The sequence below is a fragment of the Capricornis sumatraensis genome, chromosome 10 (assembly GCF_032405125.1).
Source record: "Capricornis sumatraensis isolate serow.1 chromosome 10, serow.2, whole genome shotgun sequence".
In the NCBI taxonomy this organism is placed as follows: Eukaryota; Metazoa; Chordata; class Mammalia; order Artiodactyla; family Bovidae; genus Capricornis; species Capricornis sumatraensis.
In genome coordinates, this window is record NC_091078.1 from 35718429 (window position 1) to 35745644 (window position 27216).

At 38.4% G+C, this 27216-nt stretch overlaps 1 protein-coding gene across 1 annotated transcript in view; it reads left to right on the top strand.

Annotated features, from left to right (window-relative positions):
• The window catches only part of HEATR1 (HEAT repeat containing 1), a 51194-nt gene that overhangs the window by 4385 nt on the left and 19593 nt on the right, over positions 1-27216 (top strand). The window contains exons 5-24 of the mRNA XM_068982396.1: positions 567-668; positions 1062-1202; positions 2155-2366; positions 2524-2657; positions 4447-4549; positions 5955-6065; positions 6476-6593; positions 7911-8018; positions 12879-12974; positions 13423-13511; positions 14476-14687; positions 15032-15153; positions 15733-15924; positions 17519-17702; positions 17849-17985; positions 18973-19165; positions 23020-23189; positions 23595-23753; positions 25927-26169; positions 26430-26561. Coding sequence (XP_068838497.1) covers positions 567-668; positions 1062-1202; positions 2155-2366; positions 2524-2657; positions 4447-4549; positions 5955-6065; positions 6476-6593; positions 7911-8018; positions 12879-12974; positions 13423-13511; positions 14476-14687; positions 15032-15153; positions 15733-15924; positions 17519-17702; positions 17849-17985; positions 18973-19165; positions 23020-23189; positions 23595-23753; positions 25927-26169; positions 26430-26561 — 2958 coding nt within the window. The remainder of the gene's footprint in view (positions 1-566; positions 669-1061; positions 1203-2154; positions 2367-2523; positions 2658-4446; positions 4550-5954; positions 6066-6475; positions 6594-7910; positions 8019-12878; positions 12975-13422; positions 13512-14475; positions 14688-15031; positions 15154-15732; positions 15925-17518; positions 17703-17848; positions 17986-18972; positions 19166-23019; positions 23190-23594; positions 23754-25926; positions 26170-26429; positions 26562-27216) is intronic.

A 27216-nucleotide genomic window follows, 5' to 3' on the forward strand; every position in this document is an offset into this window, starting at 1 on the left:
TTTTCCCTAATCTACACAGAGACCCTGCTGTTCTCTAGACACACTTGTTTCAGGTATCCAAACCACACTTACCTATTACAGTTTGCAAATTATCTTTTCATTGATCTATTCAAAATGATTGAGCACTTACATATGCCATGCACAGTGCTAGGTCGTGGGAAGAGCAGTATAAGTTGACTGGTTTCCTAGTCTATTTCTGTTACTCGTGTTATTGTAAAGCAGTGACAAAACCATATCACACTGACTCACAAACCAAGTCTAAATGGTAGAGTTACTAAGAATCTAGAGAATCTGGATTTAGATAAATACATATCAAAATGCAACACATGATAAGTAACCATTTTTCACTGAGTACCGCCACACATGTTGCTGGCCCTTCTCGTTTGAATTTCTGAAGTTTGCACAATTTTATATGTTAATCTCTTCTTTACCACCAGTTATAATGGAAGACTATATTTTGTATTAATGAACTGTAGCAGTTTGAAGCTGTTACTTTGGTAGGTTACTTAAATGATGAGTTGATGAATTATCCTTAGTTAACAGTTGGTTCTTCCTGTCTGTAACAGCAATCTGGAGTGCCCTTAGCTAAAGGAACTTTGGTTACCCACTGCTACAAAGATCTTGGATTCATGGATTTCATTTGTAGTCTGGTGACAAAATCTGTGAAGGTGAGTAGTATACTGTTTCATGAACGTGTAATTCCATTAGAAGGTGGTTTCCTCGGCCTGGAGAAAGCAAATGAAGGCCTTTTGTAGTAATAGTGGGACTTTGAAGAAGTGCCTTTTGTTAAGTGATCTCCACTTTTGGAACATGAGCAGCTTGATCAATCTTTCATCATCAAAGCTGTTTTTCTACAAAAATAAATTATTGTCTTCCTTGCCAAATTCTTTACAATGACTGTTTAAACAAAGACACAGTCTAAAAATGTCAAGAAGGTTGTTTATTCTTGCCATGTAAAATTAGTGTCAGCCTGAAGTAGTTGAGAGCTGTAAATATTTTTACACCTATATCTCATTAGCTTTTCACTCCTAAATGTGTTTGGTTTGTGGTTTTTGTTCCAGGCTTTTGCTGAGTATCCTGGGAATTCCACTCAGTTGAGAGTGCTCTTTACTTTCTATGCCTCTACCATTGTGTCTGCTCTGGTGGCTGCCGAGGACTTATCCGACAATATAGTTGCCAAGCTGTTTCCATATATTCAAAAGGTTGGTCCTGCTTATGTGTAAAATAGATTATTTTGTACTGGAAGAAATTTTCTTGCTATTGAAAATTTCACTTAGGCATAAATGTTTTTACACTGGCAGTTGATTTCAGATGGTTGATGAAATTTAATTTTTAGGTTAAAAAAAATGACTTCTTAAAAACCTACCAGAGTGGAGTCTTAGTTAGGAAACTCCCTAAGAATGAACACTGTGGGACTTCCTGGCTGGTCCAGTGGTTGAGGTTTGGCCTTCCAGCGCAGAGGGTACTGATTCAGTTCCTGGTCAGGGAGCTAAGATTCCACATACCTTGTGGCCAAAAAACCCAAAACCCAAAACAGAAGCAATATAGTAACAAATGCAGTAAAGGCTTTAAAGAATGGTCTAAATCAGAAAATATTTGAGAAAAAAAAAGAAAAAGTGAAATTGTTTTTAAAAGAGAATGGGTTAGAAAATCTCTTCAAGGCAGAGGCTCTCTTTTCATTCTTTTTGTATTGATTTCTTCTTGATGTTTCTCCTGCCTGAGTGCCTCATAGCCTTCCGCCTTTCCAGGTCCCCCATAGACGAACTGCAGAAGCCCCCCCACCAGTGTCCCTAAATTATTGTCTTTAATCAGATACTGTTTTGTTTCTGATTGAAGTCTCCCTTACACAGGTGGATGTTTGCATGTAAAGGAGACTCCTTTGCTCCTTTTAGCATGTGTAGTGGATGTCTGAGTTAGGAGGCCTGCTGAGATCGCCTTCTGTCTTTCGAGAGCCTTGTCTCATTTCCACGTCCCCTCAGGAAAGGGAGCCAGCATCTTGATTTTTCACTTCCAAGGAGTGTTGACTCTCAGTGTGCATTAGGTTGTATTCATCTCTAATTTATGACACTTCGGATTTGTCAGTCAAGTAACATTTTTCAGTAGCCTAAAATAACATAGTTTGTCACTTTTCCTTATATTTTAAAAAATATTCAGGGATTGAAATCATCTCTACCAGATTACAGAGCTGCAACATACATGATAATATGTCAGATTTCCGTGAAAGTGGCCATGGAAGATACCTTCGTTAACTCTTTGGCTTCACAGATTATCAGAACACTGATCAGAATTCCCTCTCTGATCAAGGATGGATTGAGTTGCTTGATAGTGCTCCTTCAGAGACAGAAGCCAGAGAGCCTGGGGAAAAAGTACGTACACTTGAATTGAGAATGATGATAATTGGAGGTGAATGAAGTTATTTTGAGGAGTTTTTTCATAGGATAAATTTTATGCTATTTTTAAAAATTGCCACTCACTGTCTTCTAACATGTAAAGTCAATATCTTATGTCTTTGTTTCTTCAAAGGCCATTTCCTCACTTGTGTAATGTTCCTAATCTTATTACGCTACTTCATGGGATTTCTGAAACACACGACATTAGTCCTCTTCTGCGTTACATGCTTCCCCACCTGGTCGTCTCCATGGTTAATCAGGTTACAGGTAAATGGTTTTACATGTTGTGTCCAAAAACTTACTTTCTCATATTTGATTTTAAGATAAAAACCACACCCTGGTTAATATCTTTTAGATACCTAGAGTTTCTGCTGTCCAACTCTTTTTGTGTAATTTGTCTGTTTTTCTGACATGAGAAACATTTAGGGTGGGGAGCAGATTGGTTGAAGGGAGAACCTTGTTAATTGAGTGATACACTCAGTATTTTTTAAAATTAATTTTTATTGAAGTACAGTTGCTTTACAACGCTGTGTTAGTTTCTCCTGTATAGCAAAATGAATCCGTTATAAATGTACCTATATCCTTTTGGACTCCCTTTCAGGTTACCACAGAGCATTAAGTAGAGTTCCTCATGCTGTACAGTAGGTTCTCATTGGTGGTGGGGGTTTAGTTGCTAAGTTGTGTCCGACTCTTGGGATCAGGTGGACTGTAGCCTGACAGGCTCCTCTGTCCATGGGATTCTCCAGGCAAGAATCCTGGAGTGGGTTGCCATTTCCTTCTCCAGGGGATCTTCCCGACCCGGGAATCGAAAGTGGGACTCCTCCATTGCAGGCAGATGCTTCACCAACTGAGCTCTGAGGGAAGCCCAGGTCCTCATGAGCCGCCTATTCTGTGCGTAGGGTCAGTAGTGTGTGTGTCAGTCCCAATCCCCCAGCTCCTCCCACCTGCCAGCTTTCCCCCTTGGAATCCATACATTTGTTACCTATATCTGTTTCTCTGTTTCTGTTGCAAATAAGATCGTCTATACAGTTTTTCTGGATTCCACCTGTATGTGTTAATATACAATATTTGTTTTTCAGACTTACTTCACTCTGACACTCTCTAGATAGTATTATTTTTTTTTAATGTGTGTTCTTTTACATGTTTCTACATGGAAAAAGACTATGGAATTATTTGAAAATAGTTAAAACACATTGTTGAGTCAAACTTTCCCTTTTCATCTAGATATTTAATAAACTTTAGTGATTCCTTTATAATAAACATCTAGTCGCCCAAAAAAGTTTTTCTCCCTGAGTCATTGAAAATATAAGATGAAAAATCTCATGTGTGAAAATCCAGATTTAAAAAAGCCCAGAAGTTAATTAGAAGGTGATTATTGGCCTTACATGTTTTTCACCTCTCAGTAAATATGGAAAGACAAGAAAGACATTCTTGGTGCTGTTGCTACTAGAATAAGAAAGACATACTACGAAAGTCGTCTCTAAAGTTACATCCATTTATTGGAAAACAAGGTTTACTTAACCCAGTCTCGGTTTAAACATGAGTTTCAGAAACATGACTAGCACAAATGAAAGGGTACATTTCCTGTTCAGGTGGTGAGTAATGAAGTCAGGGCCAACATTCATTCTTACATAATGGAAGATGAAGCTCTTGGTTCAGTCAGGAGGCATTGAGATGAAAGTTTAGTCTGTATTCAGATAGTTTATTGAAATGTAGATTCAGGTCCCAGCTTCACCGCTTGTAATGTGGCTTGGGGAAAGACTATGTTCTTTGGACTTCTGTTTCATTAATGAGAGAGGCATGATAGTACTTGTTTTAAAAAAATATAGAGGATTTCAAGTAAAGGATGAATGAGGGTGATGTATACAAAATGATTTTAAAAGATACAAATGACCAAATAGGTGAAGTACACTTGAAAATAGGTATAAAGCTGGATGTGGATATATGTCTTAAAGTTATTCCTGTAGAAAGATTTTCTGTTATAAAAAAAACCTAATAGCATGCACATGCAAAAACATTTTTCTCCAGTCAATTTTAATTTGTTATGTATGCTAAGGAGAAGAAACTGCAGAGATGGATGGTCAAGTCTATAGGAGACTCTTAGAAGCCATACTTACAGATATATCCCTGAAGAACAACTTAGACCATTTGTTGGCTGGGTAAGCTCTTACTTTTGATATGCTTTTGATATTTGTATTTCTGTGGCTTAGTATACTTCTCAGGGTTGGTTAACAGTTTTCCAGTATCCCTTTATAATGTATTTCTTGCTTTGTCCATGTTCATTTAATTGTAAGTACTTAGTCAAGTGATTGTGGCAACAGAAAAAGAGGTAATTTCTCTTGTTTGTCTTTAGTGTATATATGTGATCATGCAGAGTTAATAGTGAAGATAAATTTGGGTTATATTATATGTAATTTGTGGTTGTTTAAAATTTCCTCATACTAAGTGGACCAAAATGCAAGAAACAATATATCACAGTTGGTAATCAGTAAATGTCATTAAGAAACTTAAACCACTAAAGAAAGATAGTTGAGAGTCTCCCATTTTCTTTTCTTACTGGAAGGGCAACTGGATACAGTGTAAAGAATGTAGTCATAGTAGTCAGAAAAAAAGTGGAGGTATTAGGTCTCTTTGTGACCCCATGGGCTGTAGCCCGCCAGGCTCCTCTGTCCATGGAATTCTCCAGGCCAGAGTACTGGAGTGGGTTGCCATTTCCTTCTCCAGGTGATTTCCCAACCCTAGAGATTTGAACCTGGGTCTCCTGCAGTGCAGGCAGATTCTTTACCATCTGAGCCACCAGGGAAGCCCAGACATAAGTTATATCCTTCCTATTATCACCTCCAGGCAAGTAGAGTAGTGAGTTCTGAAAGTCAGGCTCTGCGGATCTGGTTTTGTCATTGTGTATCGTTGGGCAGGTACCTATCTTCAGTTCAGTTCAGTTCAGTTCAGTCGCTCTGTCATGTCTGACTCTTTGCGACCCCATGAATTGCAGCACGCCAGGCCTCCCTGTCCATCACCAACTCCCGGAGTTCACTCAGACTCGCGTCCATTCAAGTCAGTGATGCCATCCAGCCATCTCATCCTCTGTCGTCCCCCTCTCCTCCTGCCCCCAATCGCTCCCAGCATCAGAGTCTTTTCCAATGAGTCAACTCTTCACATGAGGTGGCCAAAGTACTGGAGTGTCAGCTTCAGCATCATTCCCTCCAAAGAAATCCTACAGGGTGTGTCATTTGTGCACCCTGCTCCCAAGTTGGCTTGTGAATTAAATGAGGTTAAATATGCAAAGTACTGTTGAGAGGTTGGCTGTGGACTCAGACAGGGATTGAAAACTGTGCTCCACTTTTTATGATATAATAGTGCTTACTGAGTATTGCCTCTTGTTGCTGTTCTTGTTTAACCTAAGGCAAATTATAAGACTTCTTAGTCCGAGTTTTTGTACCTGTAGAATTAATCTAATTTTTACCCTGTGGAGGACAGAGAGAATACATTCTAAAGCACGTAGTATGTAGTAGGTGTTCAATACATAGTAACTCTCATGCTGCTAGTATTTGTTTTGTTTTGCAGCCTTCTTTTTGAAGAGTATATTTCATATAGTTCCCAGGACAAAATGGATTCTGATAAAGTAGCTTTGCTTAATGAACAGTTTCTTCCACTTATCAGACTTTTAGAAAGCAGGTAAGCTGTGTGGATGTGTGTGTGTGCACTTATTAATGTGTACCACTGGTTTTATAAACTGATGATTTACAAGTTACTTAAAAAGTGAAGGAATTATAAAGGGATTGTTTTTCTTTTCTACCTTTTAGGAAGGGACAATTATAGGATTTAAATATATTTGAAATACAAGTGAAAGTAAAGGTTGTATGGGGACAATGAAGAGTGTAATTTTTTATATAAACTGTTGTTGAGATAGTCATAGTAACAACTCGATCAATGTCATTTGGTTTTACATATTCCGTCTGTCAAAAATTTAAGTCTTAATCTCAGTAATTTGAAAAAGTTACCTTTTTTTTCTTTTATACCTAGATGGTCTGTTTAGTTAATAACTTTATTAAGAATAATAAACTGACTCTTTAATTTCATCCCAGATACCCCAAAACATTAGATGCTGTATTAGAGGAACGCCTAAAGGAAATTACAGACCTGAAAAAGCAGGAGCTTTTTCACCAGTTTCTCTCTCTCTCTACAAGTGGAGGAAAGTATCAGGTAACTTTTTCTTCAGGGGGTTTGTGACATGGGTATTCATGGGATTATTTGAAGAGCTTGGGAAGGAAATTGGCTACTTCACTCCTCTGTTTGAGAAGTTCCATGGAGAGAGAAGATTTACTCAGTTTGCCTTAGTTACCAGAAGTAAGGCTCTGAGGCAGGAATTAAATAATTGCAGAAAGGTACAGTAATTTTTACATAACTGTGAACCTGATGCTTATTTCAGGAAAAGTGTTATTTGGAAATTTTATATCTCATGCTCGTTAGCAATCACCAAAAAGATGGCCTAACTTAGATTTCTAGAGATCCTTATCTTTCTCCTGTATCTTCACTTCTTAGCACAGCACCCGCCAGCCACATGTGGCTATTTAAGTCATTGATTAGGAAAAGAGAAATAGATTTTGTTTCATGATTATGTTAGGATTTCAGAAATTCTCTAGGGACAATTTGCCCCAAGTCTTTATGCTAGAAGTTAGACGCTTAATGTAGTTCTTATTGTCTGCCTTGAAAACCGATGTTATGAAGAGAAATGTGATTGTTTTGGTTTTTCTCTTCCATAATTAGACTTTTGCATCTTTAGTGGTATTTCATTTCCAGATCACAGGTTGATAGGCTTCCTTCTTAGTCTAATTACATAAATAAGTGAAGTTGTCAACAACTCCATTGTCACATCATTTTCTTAATAGATGAAATGCATTCTCTCTTCAGTGATCAGTTTTTTTGATGCATATTTTCATTTAGATGCTAATACCCCATGGTTTATCTTAGGTGTTTTTCACCTTGCCATCAGATATACATAAAGAACACAGAATCACTTCATAAATTACTTCACTGATTTAAACCTACATATAGACACAACTATACATGAAATCCCACTCCAGTTCTCTTGCCTGGAAAATCCCATGGACGGAGGAACTAAGAGTCGGACACGACTGAGCGACTTCACATTCACTTTTCACTTTAATGCATTGGAGAAGGAAATGGCAACCCACTCCAGTGTTCTTGCCTGGAGAACCCCAGGGACGGGGAAGCCTGGTGGGGTTGCCCAGAGTCAGACACGACTGACGTGACTTAGCAGCGGTGGCAGCATACACGAAGTCACAGCATTCACAGTACAGATTTTTGTATCTATTTACAAATCATACTGTGTTTTAGAGGCAAAGATTTTGCTTTACTTTTTACTTTTGGTTTACTTTACATTTTGCTTTCTGAAATTAGATGGTTATTGTCAGCGTGGTGTGGTTTTCTTTGGTTCTTGATTATATGCTGCTCAGATTTAATGGTGAGATCATTTGCTAATTGTGATGAATCCTACAGTTTTTAGCAGATTCTGATACCTCCTTGATGCTCAGTCTGAATCATCCGCTTGCTCCTGTGAGACTTCTGGCCATTAATCACCTGAAAAATGTCATGACAACACCAAAGGTTTGTGTTAAATAGCTTTCATTTTTGATGTTTTTATCCTTGTGATGAACAATGTAAGAAACTGAAGTTACCACCTAGAGTCAATATTGTTTAATTATAGAGGTAACCCTAATAAAGCAGATGCGAGTTCATTGGACAAAGATTTAAGACCATACATACTGAAAGCCTCTATTTTTAACCTGTGTATGTTTTAGCTGGTAAAGAATCCACCTGCAGTGTGGGAGACCTGGGTTCGATCCCTGGGTTGGGAAGATCCTCTGGAGAAGGGAAAGGCAACCCACTTCAGTATTCTGGCCTGGAGAATTCTATAGACTGTATAATCCATGGAGTCGCAAAGAATCGGACACGACTGAGGAACTTTCACTTTCTTTCATGTCCTAGTAACAACTTGTTATCAATGTTTCCACATTGCAGATGATTAGGTTAGCTTTAATTGAGAGTTTTTCAAGCTGGGATTAGGGATGAATTTATAGAGGGTCACTAATTATCTGAGTTTTCAGTTTTGGAATTTGAATTTGACAGTCTGACTTAACAACATGAACACATTTGGGGATATCAGAATGATAGCTTTTGGAACCCTGTTCGGTTTTGGTACCTGCCAGTCTCATTTGTGTCTAAAATTTTGGTGACTCCAAATAGTAAGTACAGAAGCTGACGTAATTTGTAAATAAAGCTTTTATGCCCAAATAATATTTTACAAAGACTTTGCAGTGATTCGAGTAGAGCGGTATTTTCCGAACTTTAGTCATTCAGCCGCATTTTTTTGCTGTATTAGTTTACAACTGATGTTATTTTTTAGCTCCTTTTAAATGGACTCACTGCTTTTTCATATAGCCTTGTTTGTTCCTTTTCTTAAAATATGGTGGACTGGGGCTTCCATGGTGGCTCAGTGGTAAAGAATCTGCTTGCCAATGAAGGGGACTTGGGTTTGATCCTTGGGTTGGGAAGATTGCCTGGGGAAGGAAATGGCAGCCCACGTCTGTATTCTTGCCTGGGAAATCCCTCGGACAAGGAGGAGCCTTGTGGGCTGCAGTCCATGGGGTCACAGAGGAGTCGGACATGATTTAGTGACTAAGCTACAACAATGGTTGATTATAGTATAGTATAATATAGTATTATATTTCTTTTTTTTTAACTTTTTATTTTGTTTTGGGGTAGAGCTGATTAACCAACAGTGTTGTAATAGTTTCAGGTACAGTATTATAAGGAAATGGCAACCCACTCCAGTGTTCTTGCCTGGAGAATCCCAGGGGCGGGGGAGCCTGGTGGGCTACCGTCTGCGGGGTCGCACAGAGTTGGACACGACTGAAGTGACTTAGCAGCAGCTTAGTAATTCAGTATTTTTATAGGTTATGCTTCATACAAAGTAAATATAAAATATTGACTATATTCCCTGTGCTATGAATTAATTCCTTGTAACTTACTGAATTTATACCTAGTAGGCTTGTACTTTATTCTCTTCATCTGTTTCACATAGCTTTTACATCATGAGTTTGAAGTGCTAACTGTGTTAGTACAGTTGGAAATAAGAATATCCATCTATGCAATATCTAAAATCACCTCGTGCTCTACTGCTTGCATATTTGGGAAATTTTTGGACTAGAGAAGAACAGTAGTAGAAATTCATCTCTTCATAGCACATAGCAGTGTAAACAGGCTGAGCTCTAAGCTTGTGCCGTGGCCATTGAAACCAGATTCATATTGCATGTAGAATTTAATTGCAGCTAGTATAATTACTGCTTTAAATTTATTCATGACTGTTTTTTTTAGTTTTTTAGCTTTTAACTTACAATTTTATAAATATTTTGAAAATGTTCTACTTTAGATTTTTAAATAGTTATACTTTTGAAAATGGTTGATGTACTCATATTTGAAAAATACTGCTTTGCTTGATTGATTCCTGATCTGGTACAAATTATGTTTCTTTCATAAATTGCTGGTAGATTTGTCTTACTGACTTGTTGGATAAGTAAACCCAGTGAGTACTATTCTTTGTTGTAATCGGAAGATTTCAGTGAGTAGAATAAGAAAGGAGTTCCTGAAATCTCCTAATATTATTAAACTCATTCTCATCCTTCTTTTACTCTTTATCCAGTCCTACCCTGGATTTGTTAGTTTTTCAGTGAAGGGCAGTATATACATACGTACATTCAACTTACAGGCTTAAGTACTGTAATTGCAGTTAATGTCTGTCTTCGCATGCGTTAATTTCCTTTCACTTCTCCATTAATGTCTGGACACAGGTAGGTTCTGTTCTCGAATTCCAGATTGAGCTATTGGGCTACTTGTTAGCTTTTGAGGAAAATTTGACATTATACTTTGACTTAGTTTTGTGGATTTGAAGGATTTTACTTTTTCTCTTCTAACCTTCCCTTCTGATCTACATTTTTCTTCTATAGGATTATTTACTTTTTTTTTTTTTTTTTTACCACCTACAGTCAGAGCTATAGTCAACTGGGTTCAGTTCATTTCAGTCGCTCACTTGTGTCCGACTCTGCACCCCCATGAATCACAGCATGCCAGGCCTCCCTGTCCATCACCAGCTCCCGGAGTTTACTCAAACTCATGTCCATCGAGTCGGTGATGCCATCCAATCATCTCATCTTCTGTCGTCCCCTTCTCCTCCTGCCCCCAATCGCTCCCAGCATCCGAGTCTTTTCCAATGAGTCAACTCTTCGCATGAGGTGGCCAAAGTACTGGACTTTCAGCTTTAGCATCAGTCCTTCCAATGAACACCCAGGACTGATCTCCTTTAGAACGGACTGGTTGGATCTCCTTGCAGTCGAAGGGACTCTCAAGAGTCTTCTCCAACACCACAGTTCAAAAGCATCAATCCTTCAGTGCTCAGCTTTCTTCACAGTCCAACTCTCACATCCGTACATGACCACTGGAAAAACCATAGCCTTGACTAGACGGACCTTTGCTGGCAAAGTAATATCTCTGCTTTTGAATATGCTACCTAGGTTGGTCATAACTTTCCTTCCAAGGAGTAAGCATCTTTTAATTTCATGCTGCAGTCACCATCTGCAGTGATGTTGGAGCCCCCAAAAATAGTCTGACACTGTTTCCACTGTTTGCGGTGAAGTGATGGGACTGGATGCCATGATCTTCGTTTTCTGAATGTTGAGCTTTAAGCCAACTTTTTCACTCTCCTCTTTCACTTTCATCAAGAGGCTTTTTAGTTCCTCTTCACTTTCTGCCATAAGGGTGGTGTCATCTGCATATCTGAGGTTATTGAGATTTCTCCCGGCAGTCTTGATTCCAGCTTGTGCTTCTTCCAGCCCAGCGTTTCTCATTATGTACTCTGCATAGAAGTTAAATAAGCAGGGTGACAGTAGACAGCCTTGATGTACTCCTTTTCCTATTTGGAACCAGTCTGTTGTTCCATGTCCAGTTCTAAGTGTTGCTTCCTGACCTGCATATAGGTTTCTCAGGAGGCAGGTCAGGTGGTCTGGTATTCCCATCTCTTTCAGAATTTTCCACAGTTTCTTGTGATCCACACAGTCAAAGGCTTTGGCATAGTCAATAAAGCAGAAATAAATGTTTTTCTGGAACTCTCTTGCTTTTTCCATGATCCAGCGGATGGTGGCAATTTGATTTCTGGTTCCTCTGCCTTTTCTAAAACCAGCTTGAACATCAGGAAGTTCACGGTTCACGTACTGCTGAAACCTGGCTTGGAGAATTTTGAGCATTACTTTACTACCATGTGAGATGAGTGCAATTGTGTGGTAGTTTGAGCATTCTTTGATATTTCCTTTCTTTGGGATTGGAATGAAAACTGACCTTTTCCAGTCCTGTGGCCACTGCTGATTTTTCCAAATTTGCTGGCATATTGAGTGCAGCACTTTCGCAGCATCATCTTTCAGGACTTGAAATAGCTCCGCTGGAATTCCATCACCTCCACTAGCTTTGTTCATAGTGATGCTATCTAAGGCCCACTTGACTTCACATTCCAGGATGTCTGGCTCTAGGTGAGTGATCACACCATTGTGATTATCTTGGTCATGAAGATCTTTTTTGTACAGTTCTTCCGTGTATTCTTGCCACCTCTTCTTAATATCTTCTGCTTCTGTTAGGTCCATACCATTTCTGTCCTTTATCGAGCTCATCTTTGCATGAAATGTTCCCTCGGTATCTCTTAATTTTCTTGAAAAGATCTCTAGTCTTACCCATTCTGTTGTTTTCCTCTATTTCTTAAGGAGTCTTATATTTTTGTTGTGAATGATTTTATGTTTTATTTTCTTTCGTAATTTAAAAGAAAAACATGAACTTCTTTTTGGCAGAGTGCATGTCATCATCCTTATAAAAACTTTGAAAATTAATATGTTTCATTTTAACACTGCTGATGTCTAAGGCACTGTTTTAAGCATTGACATGTATTATTTGATCCTGTAGCAACCTTTTGAGGGACGTACTGTTATTAGCCCTGTGTTATAGATGAGAATAATGAGGCTTAGACAGGTTATGTAACTTACTCAAGATCTCATAGCTTGTCCAGTGGTAGAGCTGGGATTTCAACCTAGACAATCTGGTTCTGTAATCTCTGCGCTCCCAATATGTAGGTTTTCTCTCATTTTAACAAAATAAAAATTGCATTTCAATTACACGTGTTATATTTTCAGTGGAAACTGGAAAAAGTTTGTACCCAACAATTATTCATCTAAAAAGGACTTTTAGAGATTGCCTAGTTTAATGCCAATTCAATTCATGTGTGCTTAGTTTTGAATTTGCACCAGGGGCAGCAGAGCCTGTGTTCCTTGACTGGAATTCTGGAATGCCTTTCACAAAACCATACTTCCTTTCTAATTTAAAGTCTCAAGAGATTTTAGCAACAACTAATTTTTTTTCCCTATTGTTCAGGAGAGTATCGATGAGTCTTTTATAAAAGAAGCTATTTTAACCCGATTAGATGATGACAATATAGATGTTGTTTTGTCGGCTATAAGTGCTTTTGAGGTGAGTGACTTTGTTGTTCATTGAAGTGCATGCTTTGCTTGTAAATATTTACTTACCCTTCTCACATGAATCACCTCTAGGCAGGAATATATTTGTAAATTATTCTTTTTTTGGAAATAGTTCTGTTGAGATCACAGACTTTTAACTGGGGAGAGCACATAGGAGAAGTTAGATTACACAGCTTTATATATCTGGAAGTTCTTTTAAAATGGAAAAGTGCTTTTTATTAATAGTAAATTCCCGAGGTTCATGGGAAATTGGCTCCTGAGTGCCACTTTTGAGAAACTGCCCACATACAACTTTTAAATTATGTTGGGATTCTTGGGAGATAAATTCTCTTTTTTGGAGGGGGGGATAAATTCTTTATAATTCATAATTTTTTTAAGTTTAATAAGCACCATATTTGAAGCAAGTAAAAATTTACTCATGGGTATTTTTTTCTCTCTAGATTTTCAAACAACACTTTAGTTCAGAAGTGACAGTTTCACATCTCCTGAATCTCTTTCGAAGAGCAGAACTTTCAAAAAATAGGGGATGGTAAGTATTTATATCTCCTCTTACAAATAAGTTAGTGAAATTCCTGTATGAAGTTCACTTTTATTTGGGTTTGTATGGGTCATAATATTCCCTGTGTTTGAAATTTTTCTTAATAAAATGGAAAAAAATATAATGTGTGACATAGTGCTAAGATCTGGGAAGTAGGATGGGAGGCGACTTTAATTTTTTACTTTATATAATTTTGTGGGGTCTTTTTTTTTTACAAGAATAATATAATACTTTATAACTAAAAACAAATACAAATACATTAAATAAAAAATAGACTCAGAGGCACATGACACTTTTTTGTAATATTTGATGAGCTTTTGTTATTTCATTTTTGGCACCTACCCTTTTTACATGGAAAACTGACTAAGCTCTTTAGAGAATGAGAGCATGTCTTACAAGTTTTTATATCCTATGTAGCTGAACAGAGCATAACATCTGTTCATATATTATTTTTTTAACTTAAGAGTGAAGCTTGGATTTCTAGTGGAGTTGAGACATAGTATAGTGTGATCTTTGTTTTATGTTATAATTAATGATCTCTCAAAAAAAAATTGGGCTTCCCCTGTGGCTCAGCTGGTAAAGAATCCGCCTGCCATGTGGGAGACCTGGGTTCGATCCCTAGGTTGGGAAGATTCCCAGAAGGGAAGGGCTACCCACTCCTGTATTTTGGCCTGGAGAATTCCAGGGACTAAGTCCATAGGGTTGCGAAGAATCAGGCACGACTGAGCGACTTTCACTTTCAAAAAAAATATGATTTGACAGAATTGATTTAAAATTCATGCCCCAAATAACCCCTTTGTTATCATGGATTTTAAGTGATATATTGATGTTTCTTAGTAATGTATTTGGTAAAGAGACCAGGATAGTGTCAGTTGAGCTGGGAAAGTATGATGATGAGTTTTTGTTGAACTGAAGTCTAATGTATCTCAACCAAATGTGTTTATGTATCTTTTAGGTACAAGGTACTTGAGATTGCAGCAGGCATACTGATTAAAGAGGAAATACTGGGTGAAAATGATCAGTTGTCGAATCAGGTGGTGGTGCATCTGTTGCCATTTATGATCATCAACAGTGATGATATGGAATCTGCTGAGATGAAAATGGCTGTTTATTTATCAAAATCAGGAATTTGCTCTCTGCATCCTTTATTAAGAGGCTGGAAAGAAGGTAAGAGATGAAGTTGTTTTTCAGAAAAGGTAAACAAGTGACACTTTAAAGAAGGAAGATAATGACAGTTAAAAATGGACAGTGATTGTTATTTGAAATTGTTTATGTTACATGCCAGCAAGATTTTTAAAAATTTTTGCTAATATGAAAAGTATACTTTGAAAAGGAAGCTGATCCACTGATGAATTGTAAATTGTATGAAAAGAAAAATAAAAACCATACCTTCACAGGAAGATTGTAAAACTTTTGCCTAAATTCCTTACTCTGCATTCAAGTGAATGTTGGTGACATAAGAGTCCCTGGTGTTTGATTCTTATGTATACATTCTTTTTTTTTGTAAACAGCTCTTGAAAATGTGATTAAAAGCACAGAGTCAGAAGAACTAATTGGTGTAGCAAATCAGAAGATGATTGAGTTGCTGGCTGACAATATAAATTCAGGGAATCCCTCTTCAATGTTAAAGATGGTAGGTACACTTTTGAAGTCCACACCTTGGGTTTCCTTCTCAGAATCTTTCTGGACTCTCAGTGGTTACTTGACTAGGTTCTTCTTTTATTTAAAATAACTTTTCCATTCTTGAGTACTTTGTTTTGTTTTAAAAATATATAGTGTTATTTAGTGTATCTTGCAGATTGTTTGAAATCCTTAACATTTTGGAGAATTTATTTCATCATGGTTGTTTATTGGACCAGTAGGAATATAATGTATACTTCTTAATCTTTTTTCCTCTCATTTAAAGTATTATAGTCATGTTTTTTTTTTAAAGAACAAAATAGAATCTGAAAGAGGAGAAATTTTCTTTTGCCTTAGTAAATAAACCTTTTAAAAACATAAAAACATCTAGTTGGCAGGTGCAATTATGTTCATTGTAATTTCTCAGATTATTTTTATAATTACTCAGAAGTCAATGCTTATTACTTTTTTAAGGTTTTATATTTATCATCTCTGATATTAGAACAAATGATACCTAGATAGGCAGAGGTTGAGAAAATTGTTCTTATGCAAACTGAGAGCCACCATTAATGGAGGTTGTTTATTTTTCAAGGTAGAGGATTTAATAGGTGTTGGAGACAAGGAATCCTTTAACGTGAAGCAGAAAGTGACTTTTCATGTAGTCATGGCTGTGCTTGTCTCCTGCTGTTCGTCCTTGAAAGAAACTCACTTTCCATTTGCAACAAGAGTCTTCAGTTTGTTGCAGAAAAAAATAAAGAAGCTTGAAAGTGTCATTACTACAGTGGTAAGTGCAGAGGCTCTGGAGAGTCGAATGTTGAGACCACTTTGTCAATCACAGTAGAACTGAAAATTGGAGGCTGAGATGCTGAGTCTTTGGATTCTAGGAGTAGAATATGAAGTGTCCTTTTGTAGTAGTAGGTAATGAATTAGGCACTCTCTTCCTTTTGCAGGAAATGTGATTGAGTAGTGGGATTTCAGGTTTGCGGTGTTTGTGTCTGATAATTGACTCTACTCTGTGTTATCTCTATTGGGCCATTTTCCGAGTTATACTGAACTACATCTAGTGATAAGGAATTCACTAGATACATTACTGTTTGAATAATATTGTTTTGTTCTGTTGTTTACTAAAATAGATCTTTTGTATTATTTTTATTTGGATTTTGCAAGCATATTATTATCTTTGACAGTCTTACATATTGATATTTTTACCTACTACCGCACCTTGAGGTTACAGATTTCTTTCTTTTAATATCTGCCGTAAATAGCGTCTCATTGTAGTGTCATCTTTATTTCTTGGGTTCCTTGTTGCAGGAGTTACTCAACAGATTTTGTGTTTTTCACATTCATTTGTACCCTTTAGGATTTTATAAGTTCTATCACAGCCATTATAGCTGAATTTTTGTAAACTTTATAGAAATGAATTTTCATATTTTAAAAAAGTAGCCCAGGGAATTCCGTGGTGGTCTCATGGCTAGGACTCTGCGCTTTCACTGCTGGGGCCCAGGTTTGATCCCTGTCAGGGAGTTAAGATCCCACAAGCCATGAGGCTCAGCCAAAAAAAAATTAAAAAATAAAACATAATTCAGATGAGCCCTTTTTAACTTCTTTATTTTTTTGAATGCATGGTGACCTGGACTCTTCTTGTTTTCAGTGATAAAGTGTAGACAAATTGAACATTTTATTAATGGATAGATAACATGTTGTTTTATACCTGATACCCTTTCTGAAAGTTTTGAGCATCTTTTTGGCTGTAGTAGCACACTGAGCCAGTGAATTCCACTACCAGAGCCATTATCTTGAAAGTCTGGCTTTGGATTATTTTACTTCCAAGTTATTACTCTGCACTTGCCTTGCAGAGTCTCATTTGTCATTTTCCTGCACCACTTCTCATGCTTCCTGTTGGCATTTTAGTGTAATTCCTATGCACCTTAACCTTATGCTGCTTATTTAGAATCATCTACAAATCTGGGGATTTGACCATGTATTATTCTTCAGATCAGCAGTAAAAGTGTGAAACGAGAAAAGTCTCTTTAAGGATCTCTTGGAAATGCAATTCCTTATCTTCTATTTAGAAACATGCTTACCCTTTATTTGATAAAGCATAATTAACAGGAATAACATTTGATTTAGGGATGGGTTTTAAGAAAACACAGATAAAAATGAAGCCATGCTGAACTTATTTGTGTCTTTTCTTGTGAATAGTGATGGTTAGACATCTTAAAAAATCTGATTAAAACAACTAATCTCCCTACCCAAATACATGTATAGACAAAATTTTTCAAATTACACAATTGTGCAGCCATTGCAGTCCATCTCTATAACTCATGTTCAGGACACCTTTGAATTAGTGCTGTTTTTGTTTTGCTTTAACATTTCAGGAGATCGCCCCAGAATGGCATTTTGAGCTGATGATGGACAGAGGGATACCGTTGGAGCTGTGGGCACATTACGTAAAACAACTCAACACTGCCCAGCGGATTGACGTGGAGGACTCGGTGTTACTCTTGTTTTCACTGAAAAATTTTATTCATACTCTAAAGGCTCCTAAATCTTTCCCTAAAGGTAGGACAAGCCGTGAATCCCTTGAGTGTGATACTGTGGAAAACTGAAGTATTAATTCTACAGTGTTGCTTGTCTTGAATGAAAAGTTCCCAGCAGCGTGTTCACAGAAGCTTACGCCCTTTCCCGTTCTCTTCGCGTCCCCGTAGATGACACATGGTGGAATCCCGAACAGCTGCAAGAAGACAGCAGAGACTACCTGCGTCTGCTCATTGGGCTCTTTGAGACGGTTCTCAGTGGTGCTGATGCCATTCACTTTCGGGTTCTGATGAAACTTTTCATAAAGGTACCAGGTCATCTTTTTCAGACATACTCTTCCCTTGAAGATGATGTTATAGATTATTTCAGTTTTGGTAGTTTTTAATGAAAAAGAAAGTAGACTTTTAAGCAGTGGAGTGTGTGATGATGGAGGCAGGCGGGTAAAGCTGTGCTGAATCATGACAGCAGCCCATAGGTTGGACAGAGACTGACATTGCTGCCGGCCTCCTAATGTATTAGTCCTGCTCAGGTATTTAATAATCACAACAGCCCAATATATCTGGCTGACTAATGCCATTACCAAAGAGAAACTGTGGTTCAGAGAGGCAGTTTAGGATGTGCAGAGCCACTCAGTGGAGAGATTTCGTCACAGCACCATGACCTTCATGCTGCCAGGCCCAGTGGTCAGTTCTTTATCCTGTCTTAACCTCTAAACAGAGTTTGACACAGTTGACATGGGTCACTCCGCCCTTAAAGTACTTTCTCAGTGAGGCTTCCTAGCATCATTCTAGTCTGGGTTGTCTGCTGTGACCTCATCCTTTTCATTGTTTGAGCCCAAAATTATAGAGAAGTCCTCTGAATACCACTGCCAATAAGTCCTTTGAACTCATCTATATCCTTCCCAGTGGGTTAAAGTACCCAGCAGAGATGAATTTTAAAGTGACTAGACAAAGCAAAACATTGCAGTAAATTGTTCTTTGTAATTTTACACTAGAGGAAATTAGTGTACAAATTGGAACCAACTTATTTGAGTAAAGGGCTTCCCTGGTGGCTCAGATGGTAAAGAGTCTGCCTGCAATGCAGGAGTCCCAGGTTCAGTCCCTGGGTCGGAAAGGTCCTGTGGAGGAGGGAATGGCTACCCACTCCAGTCTTCTTGCCTGAAGAGTCCCTCAGACAGAGGAACCTGGCGGGCTACAGTCCATGGGGTCATGAAGAGCCAGACACGACTGAGCGACTAACACTTTACATACTATTTGAGTAAGGTTAACTTCACTATCTTTTTTTTTTTTTTTAGGTACATTTAGAAGATGTTTTTCAGTTATTCAAGTTCTTTTCTGTTTTATGGACCTATGGTTCTAGCCTTTCAGACCCACTCAACTACAGAGTAACAGCAGCGCTGCAGACGCAAGCTCTTTATGTGGGCTGTGCCCTGCTCTCTTCTCAGAAGGCGCAGTGTAAACATCAGCTGGCATCTGCGTCTTCTCCAGGTACTACAAGTAGCCTTGTCCTGTTTTGTCATGACCAGCTGGTAATGCTTTCTCTGTGTGAGATGTGTGAAGGTTGTGGTTTGGAGAATTTGTTTTTATTAGTGTGAGTGCACACACTCTCTCTCTCTGTAGGGGGGGGATGTGTGTGTGTGTATTTATGTATATGTAGGCTGTTTGTGGCTACTTTTATATTGCTTTTAAGTTCTAAATATCAATTGCAAAATCTTGCCAAAACAAATAACAAAAATGGTAGGTGATTAATTTTGGGATTTTACTATCCAACTGTTCATTTTTTGAGTAGTCACAGGCTATCTAGGGAAACCAAACCATCTTAATACAATTCAGCATTTAAGTGATTGATTGTATAAAATTGGTCTCCATTCAGGCAACCCTTCTGGATTTATCTCTCTTATCTGGTATAAAGTAATTTTCAGGTTGGGCACTCAGTAATGAAACAGCCAAAAATAAAACTTACTCTTTTTATAAGTGAAATTATAAATTTTTCAAAACATGCAGAATTTCATAAAGTTGATATGAACATGATTTTGAGAAGTGGATTGACTTACGAAGTTATTGACAAATGAGAGGATCTGGCAGAATCAGACCCTGTAGTGACTGAAGGTGAGAAAGTTGATGAGGATGACGGAATCATTTTAGTATGAGAGGAAGAAGAGTGGCCCGTGGGAAATCTGAACATGCTCTTGATTTTGTCTTCCCAAATCACTCTTTATAAGTGGTCTGTGAAAGCAAAGTGAATGATCCTACATTTTCCTCAGAACAATTTCTCAGTGTTTTATTAGCTGCTTGAAAGAGGACATAATTATGATTGTAATCAAAATTTTGTTATATGTGAGATAGATACAATTTCAAGTTTTACTTACAAAGTTAATCCTATGAATGTAATTCTTTTTCCACTGCTTACTGTAAAATTGCGGTCCTTTTTTTAAATGGTTTTTTTTTTTTTTTTTTTAATGTTTTGGCTCTCTGTATCTTCATTGTTGCAGGCAAGCTTTCTCGAGTTGTGATGAGCAGGGGCTACTCTAGTTTCGATGTATAGGCTTCTTGTTGTGGTGGCTTTTCTTGTTGAGCACAGGCTCTAGTGTGCTCCAGCTCCAGGAGTTGTGGTACACAGGCTTAGTTGCCTTTTGGCATGTGGAATCTTCTCACACCAGGGGTCAAACCCATGTCCCCTGTTTTGCCAGGTGGGTTCTGGACCACCAGAAAGTCCTGGATTTACTTTTAAGAAGGTGTATTTAGGTTTTTTGGATGTGAACTTCATGCACATTTCTTAAACTTTTCATTGAATACACTGCAAGCATCTTCTGTATTAATATATGTAATTGTATATTTTTTAAATGTCTGCAGAATATTTTATATGGAGATATGCCATATTTTGTGAAAATAGTTACCCACTGTTAAACTTGTGAGTTAAAAAAAAAAGTCACAAGTAGTTAGATTTTCTAGTTAGGTATGAAATGTGCTGTCCTTTAGCATCAAAGGCAGTAGCCTCTCAGGGCCATGCCTCTTCGTGGGAGCACGACAGCGGACCTGACGTTTCCTGTGGCGTTGCAGCAAGATGAGCTCCCTTCATACTCCTGCTGCTTTGCTTTCGGTCACCTCCCCCTTCCTAAAGTACTGTTTCATTTATGCTCCCTAGACATGTCACAGGACTGTTAGAAACAGGAGAGGTGCGTTCCGTTCTGCTTGAAAGCTCAAGGACCACTAGCATCGCCTAGGCCCAGATAGAGGCCGCTTACTCATTGCACCTGTCCTCAGACCACTCCACTGCGAGTGTGCAGTGAGCTGCTGCTGCTGCTGCTAAGTCACTTCAGTCGTGTCCGACTCTGTGTGACCTCAGAGACGGCAGCCTACCAGGCTCTTCTGTCCCTGGGATTCTCCAGGCAAGAACACTGGAGTGGGTTGCCATTTCCTTCTCCAATGCATGCATGCATGCATGCTAAGTCGCTTCAGTCGTATCCGACTCTGTGCAACCCTATGGACAGCAGCCCACCAGGCTCCTCTGTCCACAGGATTCTCTAGGCAGGAACACTGGAGAGGGTTGCTATTTCCTTCTCTGCAGTGAGCTTGTAGCCATACCTTATCCATAAGGAATCTTGGCTGGTATTTGTTTTCATATAATTACAAAAAACATGATGTTGTTTAAAAGAAAAAGAAAAAGGACTGGAAATTCTAGCAAATAGATACCTGGGCCTGAAGCTGCCCTTGTGAATTCAACTTTTCAGCTGTTCATATCTGGCTTTATTTTGTAAATTAATTTTCTGGAGACCAGGAAAGTCTAACTTTTATATGACCTCAGAAAGGTATGAACACTTGTCATACTGTTTCTTGGCATTCCAGAAGTAGTATGTATAGAATGGATCATTTCTAGCAAGATAAAAAGTACCAAAATTTGCCCCAGTAAATAGCATGGAATAAAGCATAAATAACTAACTACTATAAAAGGAATTTAATTCTCTTTACCCCAGAGACTTCTCTTTCAAAAAACCCTGATTCAGTTGCTTTCACAGATTCTTTTTACCAGATCCTTGAAGCCAGTTTATTTCAATGTTATTTAGCTGGGCAGGGCATAGAATGAAGGAAAGCTTCCAGATTCTATTTAAAACCAGCACAGCATGCTGACAGACAAAAGGCGATGGGTGCTTTGAATAATAATGCAACAGTTCTAAGTAAAATATTTGTTGGGTCCAGGAGCATTATTTTAGAGAATAGACATTTCCCCAGAGTTCATTCCAGCAGGACAAAATTGGTTCAAAACTAGGAACTCTATTATGTAATTGGCTAGAGAAAACTCATATAATCATGTCCAAAGATCTGAAAAGGCATGAGATAAAAATCAGTAACTATTCCTAATTAAGTGACAGCAGAATAGGAGTAGCATGATGAAAATACTTCTCAAATCAGAAGCTAGTATTTTTGCCACGTAATTGGGGAAACAGAAACATTCTTGTTAAATTCATCAATTTTATTGAACATGGTTCTAGTTGGCAGAAATAGATGCCTTTCAAATACTAGTGAGATGTATGAATGATAAAGCTGACATCCCAGATCTGTGGGGTCCTTAGGTTGAATATTAAACAGGTTGTCTGGTTAGTCATTTGGAAATATTAAAGAAGTTTGACTCCAGCCTTATTCCTTAGACAAAAATGTGAGCTGAACTAAAGATTGCACATTAAAAAGAAAACTTAGCTTTAGTGTTAGAAAATGTGGAGTACATGTGATCTATCTAAATATAGAGGTAGATACTTTTTAAAGAGAGCACCTTTCTAAGCAACATATAAAGCTAGAAGAAAGATTCTTCTATAAAGCTATAAAGGTTCCACGTCGAAAAGAATGTGAAAGCAAACATCAGTTCAGGACAAAATATCTGCCAAGCCTGATGCACGAGTGGGTTATTTCCTCTGCACACTTGCTCAGGGGTGTATGTACAGGACGTTTGTTGCAGTGGTTTTAATGCCAAAAGACTAGACGCAATCTGAACTTTTACTAGTAAGGTACTAGTTTTTAAAAATATGGACAGCACAATCTAGCATTTCTGTACAATTTTAAAAGGCTATTTAAGTTAGATATGTATGTATCAATAGTGGTATGGGAGACACTCCCAGTGTACACTGAGATGTGAGAGCAGCTGTGCAGAATAGCACGTGTGTTCTCTGGTCGCATGTATTTTCAGACAAGCACACCAATGCACATCCAGCATTTCTCTAGGGTAGTGAAATGATTTAACAGTGACTTCAGGGAGGGGGTTTGAGCTGGGTACTGCTTGATACTGTTGCAGTTTTATGCTGTTTCAATGTTTTCAATTGTTACTTAAATGTTTTTCCCTTTGGTTTTAGTGGTGATATCTCTACTCATTAATCTGGGCAGCCCCATAAAAGAAGTGCGCAGGGCTGCCATTCACTGTCTCCAGGCCCTCGGTGGAGTGGCGTCCCAGTTTCAGCTGGTCGTAGATCATGTGGTTCCTAAAGCAGAGGAGATCACCTCAGATGCCACCTACGTTGTTCAGGTAAACTCAGTGGCGGAGAAGATGGAGTGTGTGCAGACCGTTGTGGACACGCAAGCCATTCTCCCCTTCGTTGACGTTCTGCTTTACAGGGCATTTGATTGGCTAAGTCATTGAATTTAGAAATTGATATGTCAATATCTGCACATCTTTATCCCCTAATCTTAAAAAGATAGCAGTATCATGTTGCATTTCTGCTATCTTGTCACTGGCTAAAAGACCAGTGTTGGTAGGAAGCTACCAGATGGGTAGTGATACCATTTCCTATTCAGGTTTCAAGGGGAAATGAAAAATCGTGAGCTGTGTTGCATCATTTGGGAAAGCATCTTCCCTGAGTAGCACATGGAGCCCCCCCCCCCCCCGCCCTCCGCCCTTTTTATTAAGCCACTTTTCTTTTTTCTATCCTAGGACTTGGCAACTTTATTTGAGGAACTACAGAGTGAAAAGAAGCTGAAATCTCATCAAAAGTTATCTGAAACTTTGAAAAACCTCCTTTATTGTGTATATAGTTGCCCATCTTATATTACAAAAGATTTGATGAAAGTACTTCAGGACATCAACAATGAGGTATGTGTAATTTAAGTGAGCTATATCCATTCCAGGTGATGTTAGTGAAGATTATTTTAATTAGTCATGTGTGTACAAGACTGCGTGAGAGTTATACACACTCAGGCGTGAATACTTTCATATTAATGTGAGAGAGAAGAGCTGAGGTGGAGGAAAAAGATACAGGGTACAAAAACAAGCAGTACTGCATTTCTGTCCATTTTAAAATTGTGTGTTATCCCTGTCTCATCATTGACTTGATGTTAAATGAATTTTAAAATCACAGGGAAAACCGATGACAATGCATTGATGAAAAATAGTTTGTGTTTATTCTCAGGTGAAAATCTCCACGAAATAATAATATTTGAACATATAAGTCTATGTATATTTCAAAATTGTTTACTCTTTTTAAAAATATACATGGCTGTACATTTCTGGAGAGGTGGGGGGAGAAACAGCTCTCTCTATGGTTCCAGGGAAGCCTGTGTTACAAAAGAAAGAGGTTTATGAACCACTTGTGTAATGGTTTGTGCCTATAAGCCAGAGAAAACTGCACCTTATCCTTGTGTTCCAAAAACTCCTCTGGACCTTACCAATCTTGGGACTTGACTTCAAGTTGAAGAAGTAAGAGAGGGTTGAAGTAAGAGAGAGTTGTTTAGTCGCTAGGTCAAGTCTGACTCTTGTGACCCTGTGGACTGTAGCCCGCCAGGCTCCTCTGTCCATGGATTTCCCAGGTAAGAATACTGGAGTGGGTTGCCATTTCCTTCTCCAGGGGATCTTTCCAACCCAGGGATCAAACCTGAGTCTCCTGAATTGACAGATGAATTCTTTACCACTGATGCACTAGTGACGGAGAAGGCAATCGCACCCCACTCCAGTACTCTTGCCTCAAAATCCCATGGACGGAGGAGCCTGGTGGGCTGCAGTCCATAGGGTCGTGAAGAGTTGGACACAACTGAGCGACTTCACATTCACTTTTCACTGGCAACCCACTCCAGTGTTCTTGCCTGGAGAATCCCAGGGATGGGGGAGCCTGGTGGGCTGCTGTCTATGGGGTCGCACAGAGTCGGACACGACTGAAGTGACTTAGCAGCAGCAGCAAGCCACTAGTGAAGCCCAAAAGAGGATAAAATGGAGTAAAAGACATTTCATTATATTGTCCAGGCCAAGAAAATAGATGGCCTGTGTCAGTTCTGTGTTGTTCCTGATACAGTCTAAACTAGGAATTGACAGTCTTGTTCTATGAAGCAGTGTCCCCAAGCTTCTTGGCATAAGGCACTGGTTTTGCGGAAGACAGTTTTTCCACAGAAGGGGTGGCGGGATGGTTTCGGGATAATTCAAGGGCATTACTTTTATTGTGCACTCTCTTTCTGTTTTGTGGCCATCTTGGGATAGTCCGCCTTGACTTTCAGGTTAGGGCTCATGCTCCTGTGAGAATCTAACGCCACTGCAGATCTGACTGTAGGAGAAATTCAGGCGGGAAAGCAAGTGATGGCGAGCAGCAGTAAATACAGATGAAGCTTCACTCACTCGTCTGCTGCTTACCTCCTACCATGTGGCCCAGTTTCTAATGGGCCACAGCCCAGCCCCGGTCCACAGCCCCTGCTGTAAAGGAGCACATAATAACTATTTTAGGCCCTGTGGCTGTATAGACTCTGTTGCAGATGCTCTGCTCTCCCATCATATTGCCAAAGCAGCTTCAGACAGTGTGTAAACAGAAGAGCATGCCTGTGATTTTCAGCAAAATTTACAGAAACAGATGGTCCTCTGAACGTATCTTGCAAGCCATAATTTGCTGGCTGCTGCTTTAGTTATTGAAGACTTCACATATATAATTTGAATTAATATTAATTATACCAAGTTGGAAATGTTGTGTGGAAAAGCTTAATTTTATTTTTGTAGTCTAAAACTTCAGTTTGTATTTCATGTTTTTAGAAAGGCTTAGAATGCCCACAGATTATTACTGCTGAAAGATTCAGAGCTTTTGATTATTACAGACTGAACTGTCATAAGGGACCTGGGTGCCTTAGTTGGATTAATAGCTGTCCTTATGTCTAAGAGGCCATTACTGTTGGTTTTTTTCTTCTGTGTTAAGCTTCTAGTCTTACAACGTATCTTTGGATGTTTTTGTACAGCAAGGAAAAACTTGCATCAGTATAAATAACTATTTACTAATAAATTTTCCAAACTTTAGCTGGTGCTTTGTCAGCTGTTGTCAATGATTGACCAACTTTTAGAAAAGAACCAGAAGGAGCCCACAGCTGTCCTGAAAGATGAGGCCATTGCCCTGCATCTCGCTCTGGGAAAATATAATGAATATTCAGCTTCTCTTTTACATAAGGACCCGAAGAGTCTCGATATATTTTTAAAAGCTGTGCACACAACAAAGGAACTTTGTACGGGAATGCCAGCCATTCAGATTACAGCTCTCGAAAAGGTCAGTGATTTCTTTCAGACATTAAAGCATGTTAAGCTTTTGAAAATTTGTAATGTTTACTTCAAGAAGATAAAATGGTCTGAACATGTTTCAAAGGAATATGATATATTTGACCCATTTTTTCAAAACTGGATGATGTACGTGAGTCATTTAAATTGACAAAATGGCGACCAATTTTACATTGTAAGACAATGATGGAAACATCATTTTTAGAATTCAAGTTCGTTCATAGATCTCAATTGCATTTTTTCTGCCTCTAGATTACGAAGCCATTTTTCGCAGCTATAACAGATGAAAAGGTTCAGCAGAAGCTTTTGTGCATGTTGTTTGATTTACTGGTGAACTGTAAGAACTCACATTGTTCTCAGACTGTTAGCAGTGTTTTCAAAGGGGTAAGTTGCAAACTTGTCATTTGTTTATTAATATTTATTCTCTTCCAAGTAATGCCATGTTTAAGCCTTCTCCCTTTTGTAATTCCTTTAGGAAGTCAGATATTCCCATTAGACAGAATCATAGAAAAGTAGGTCATAGAGAAGGGCAAAGTCAAAGTTGTAAGTCCTCACTATTACTTTTATGGTATGAAATATTTAGTTTTGAACGGTAAGGTGTTTGTTAATTTAGGTGTTACTCACCTCCTAGGCAAGAACCGGAAGGAATAGTGGCTTGATGTTGAGCAGGGTCACGGATTATTATTCTACTTAATTTAAGTTGTTTAATGACACATAGAATGGAATTGAGAATCTGCTCATTGGTTTATATGTATGTTGAAACCTAGCTGTAGATCTGAATAACTACCTAATTACCCTGTGTGTTGCTTTGTTGTGCTTTTTAGGGAAACTTTCTTTCACAAAAATACATAATAGCGTGGTGAAGTCCTAGTATCCAGATTCTGCAGTTCTCAGAATTCTAACATATTTTCTTAGGTTTCTAAGAAAATTTGTTCTAAGTGGGACAACTTAAGGTACAGAGAAGTGTGATAATGTGCTCCTGTGTGTGTCTAATCTTTATAGAGCTGTTGGTATATGGAAAATTTCCCCAAGGAATACA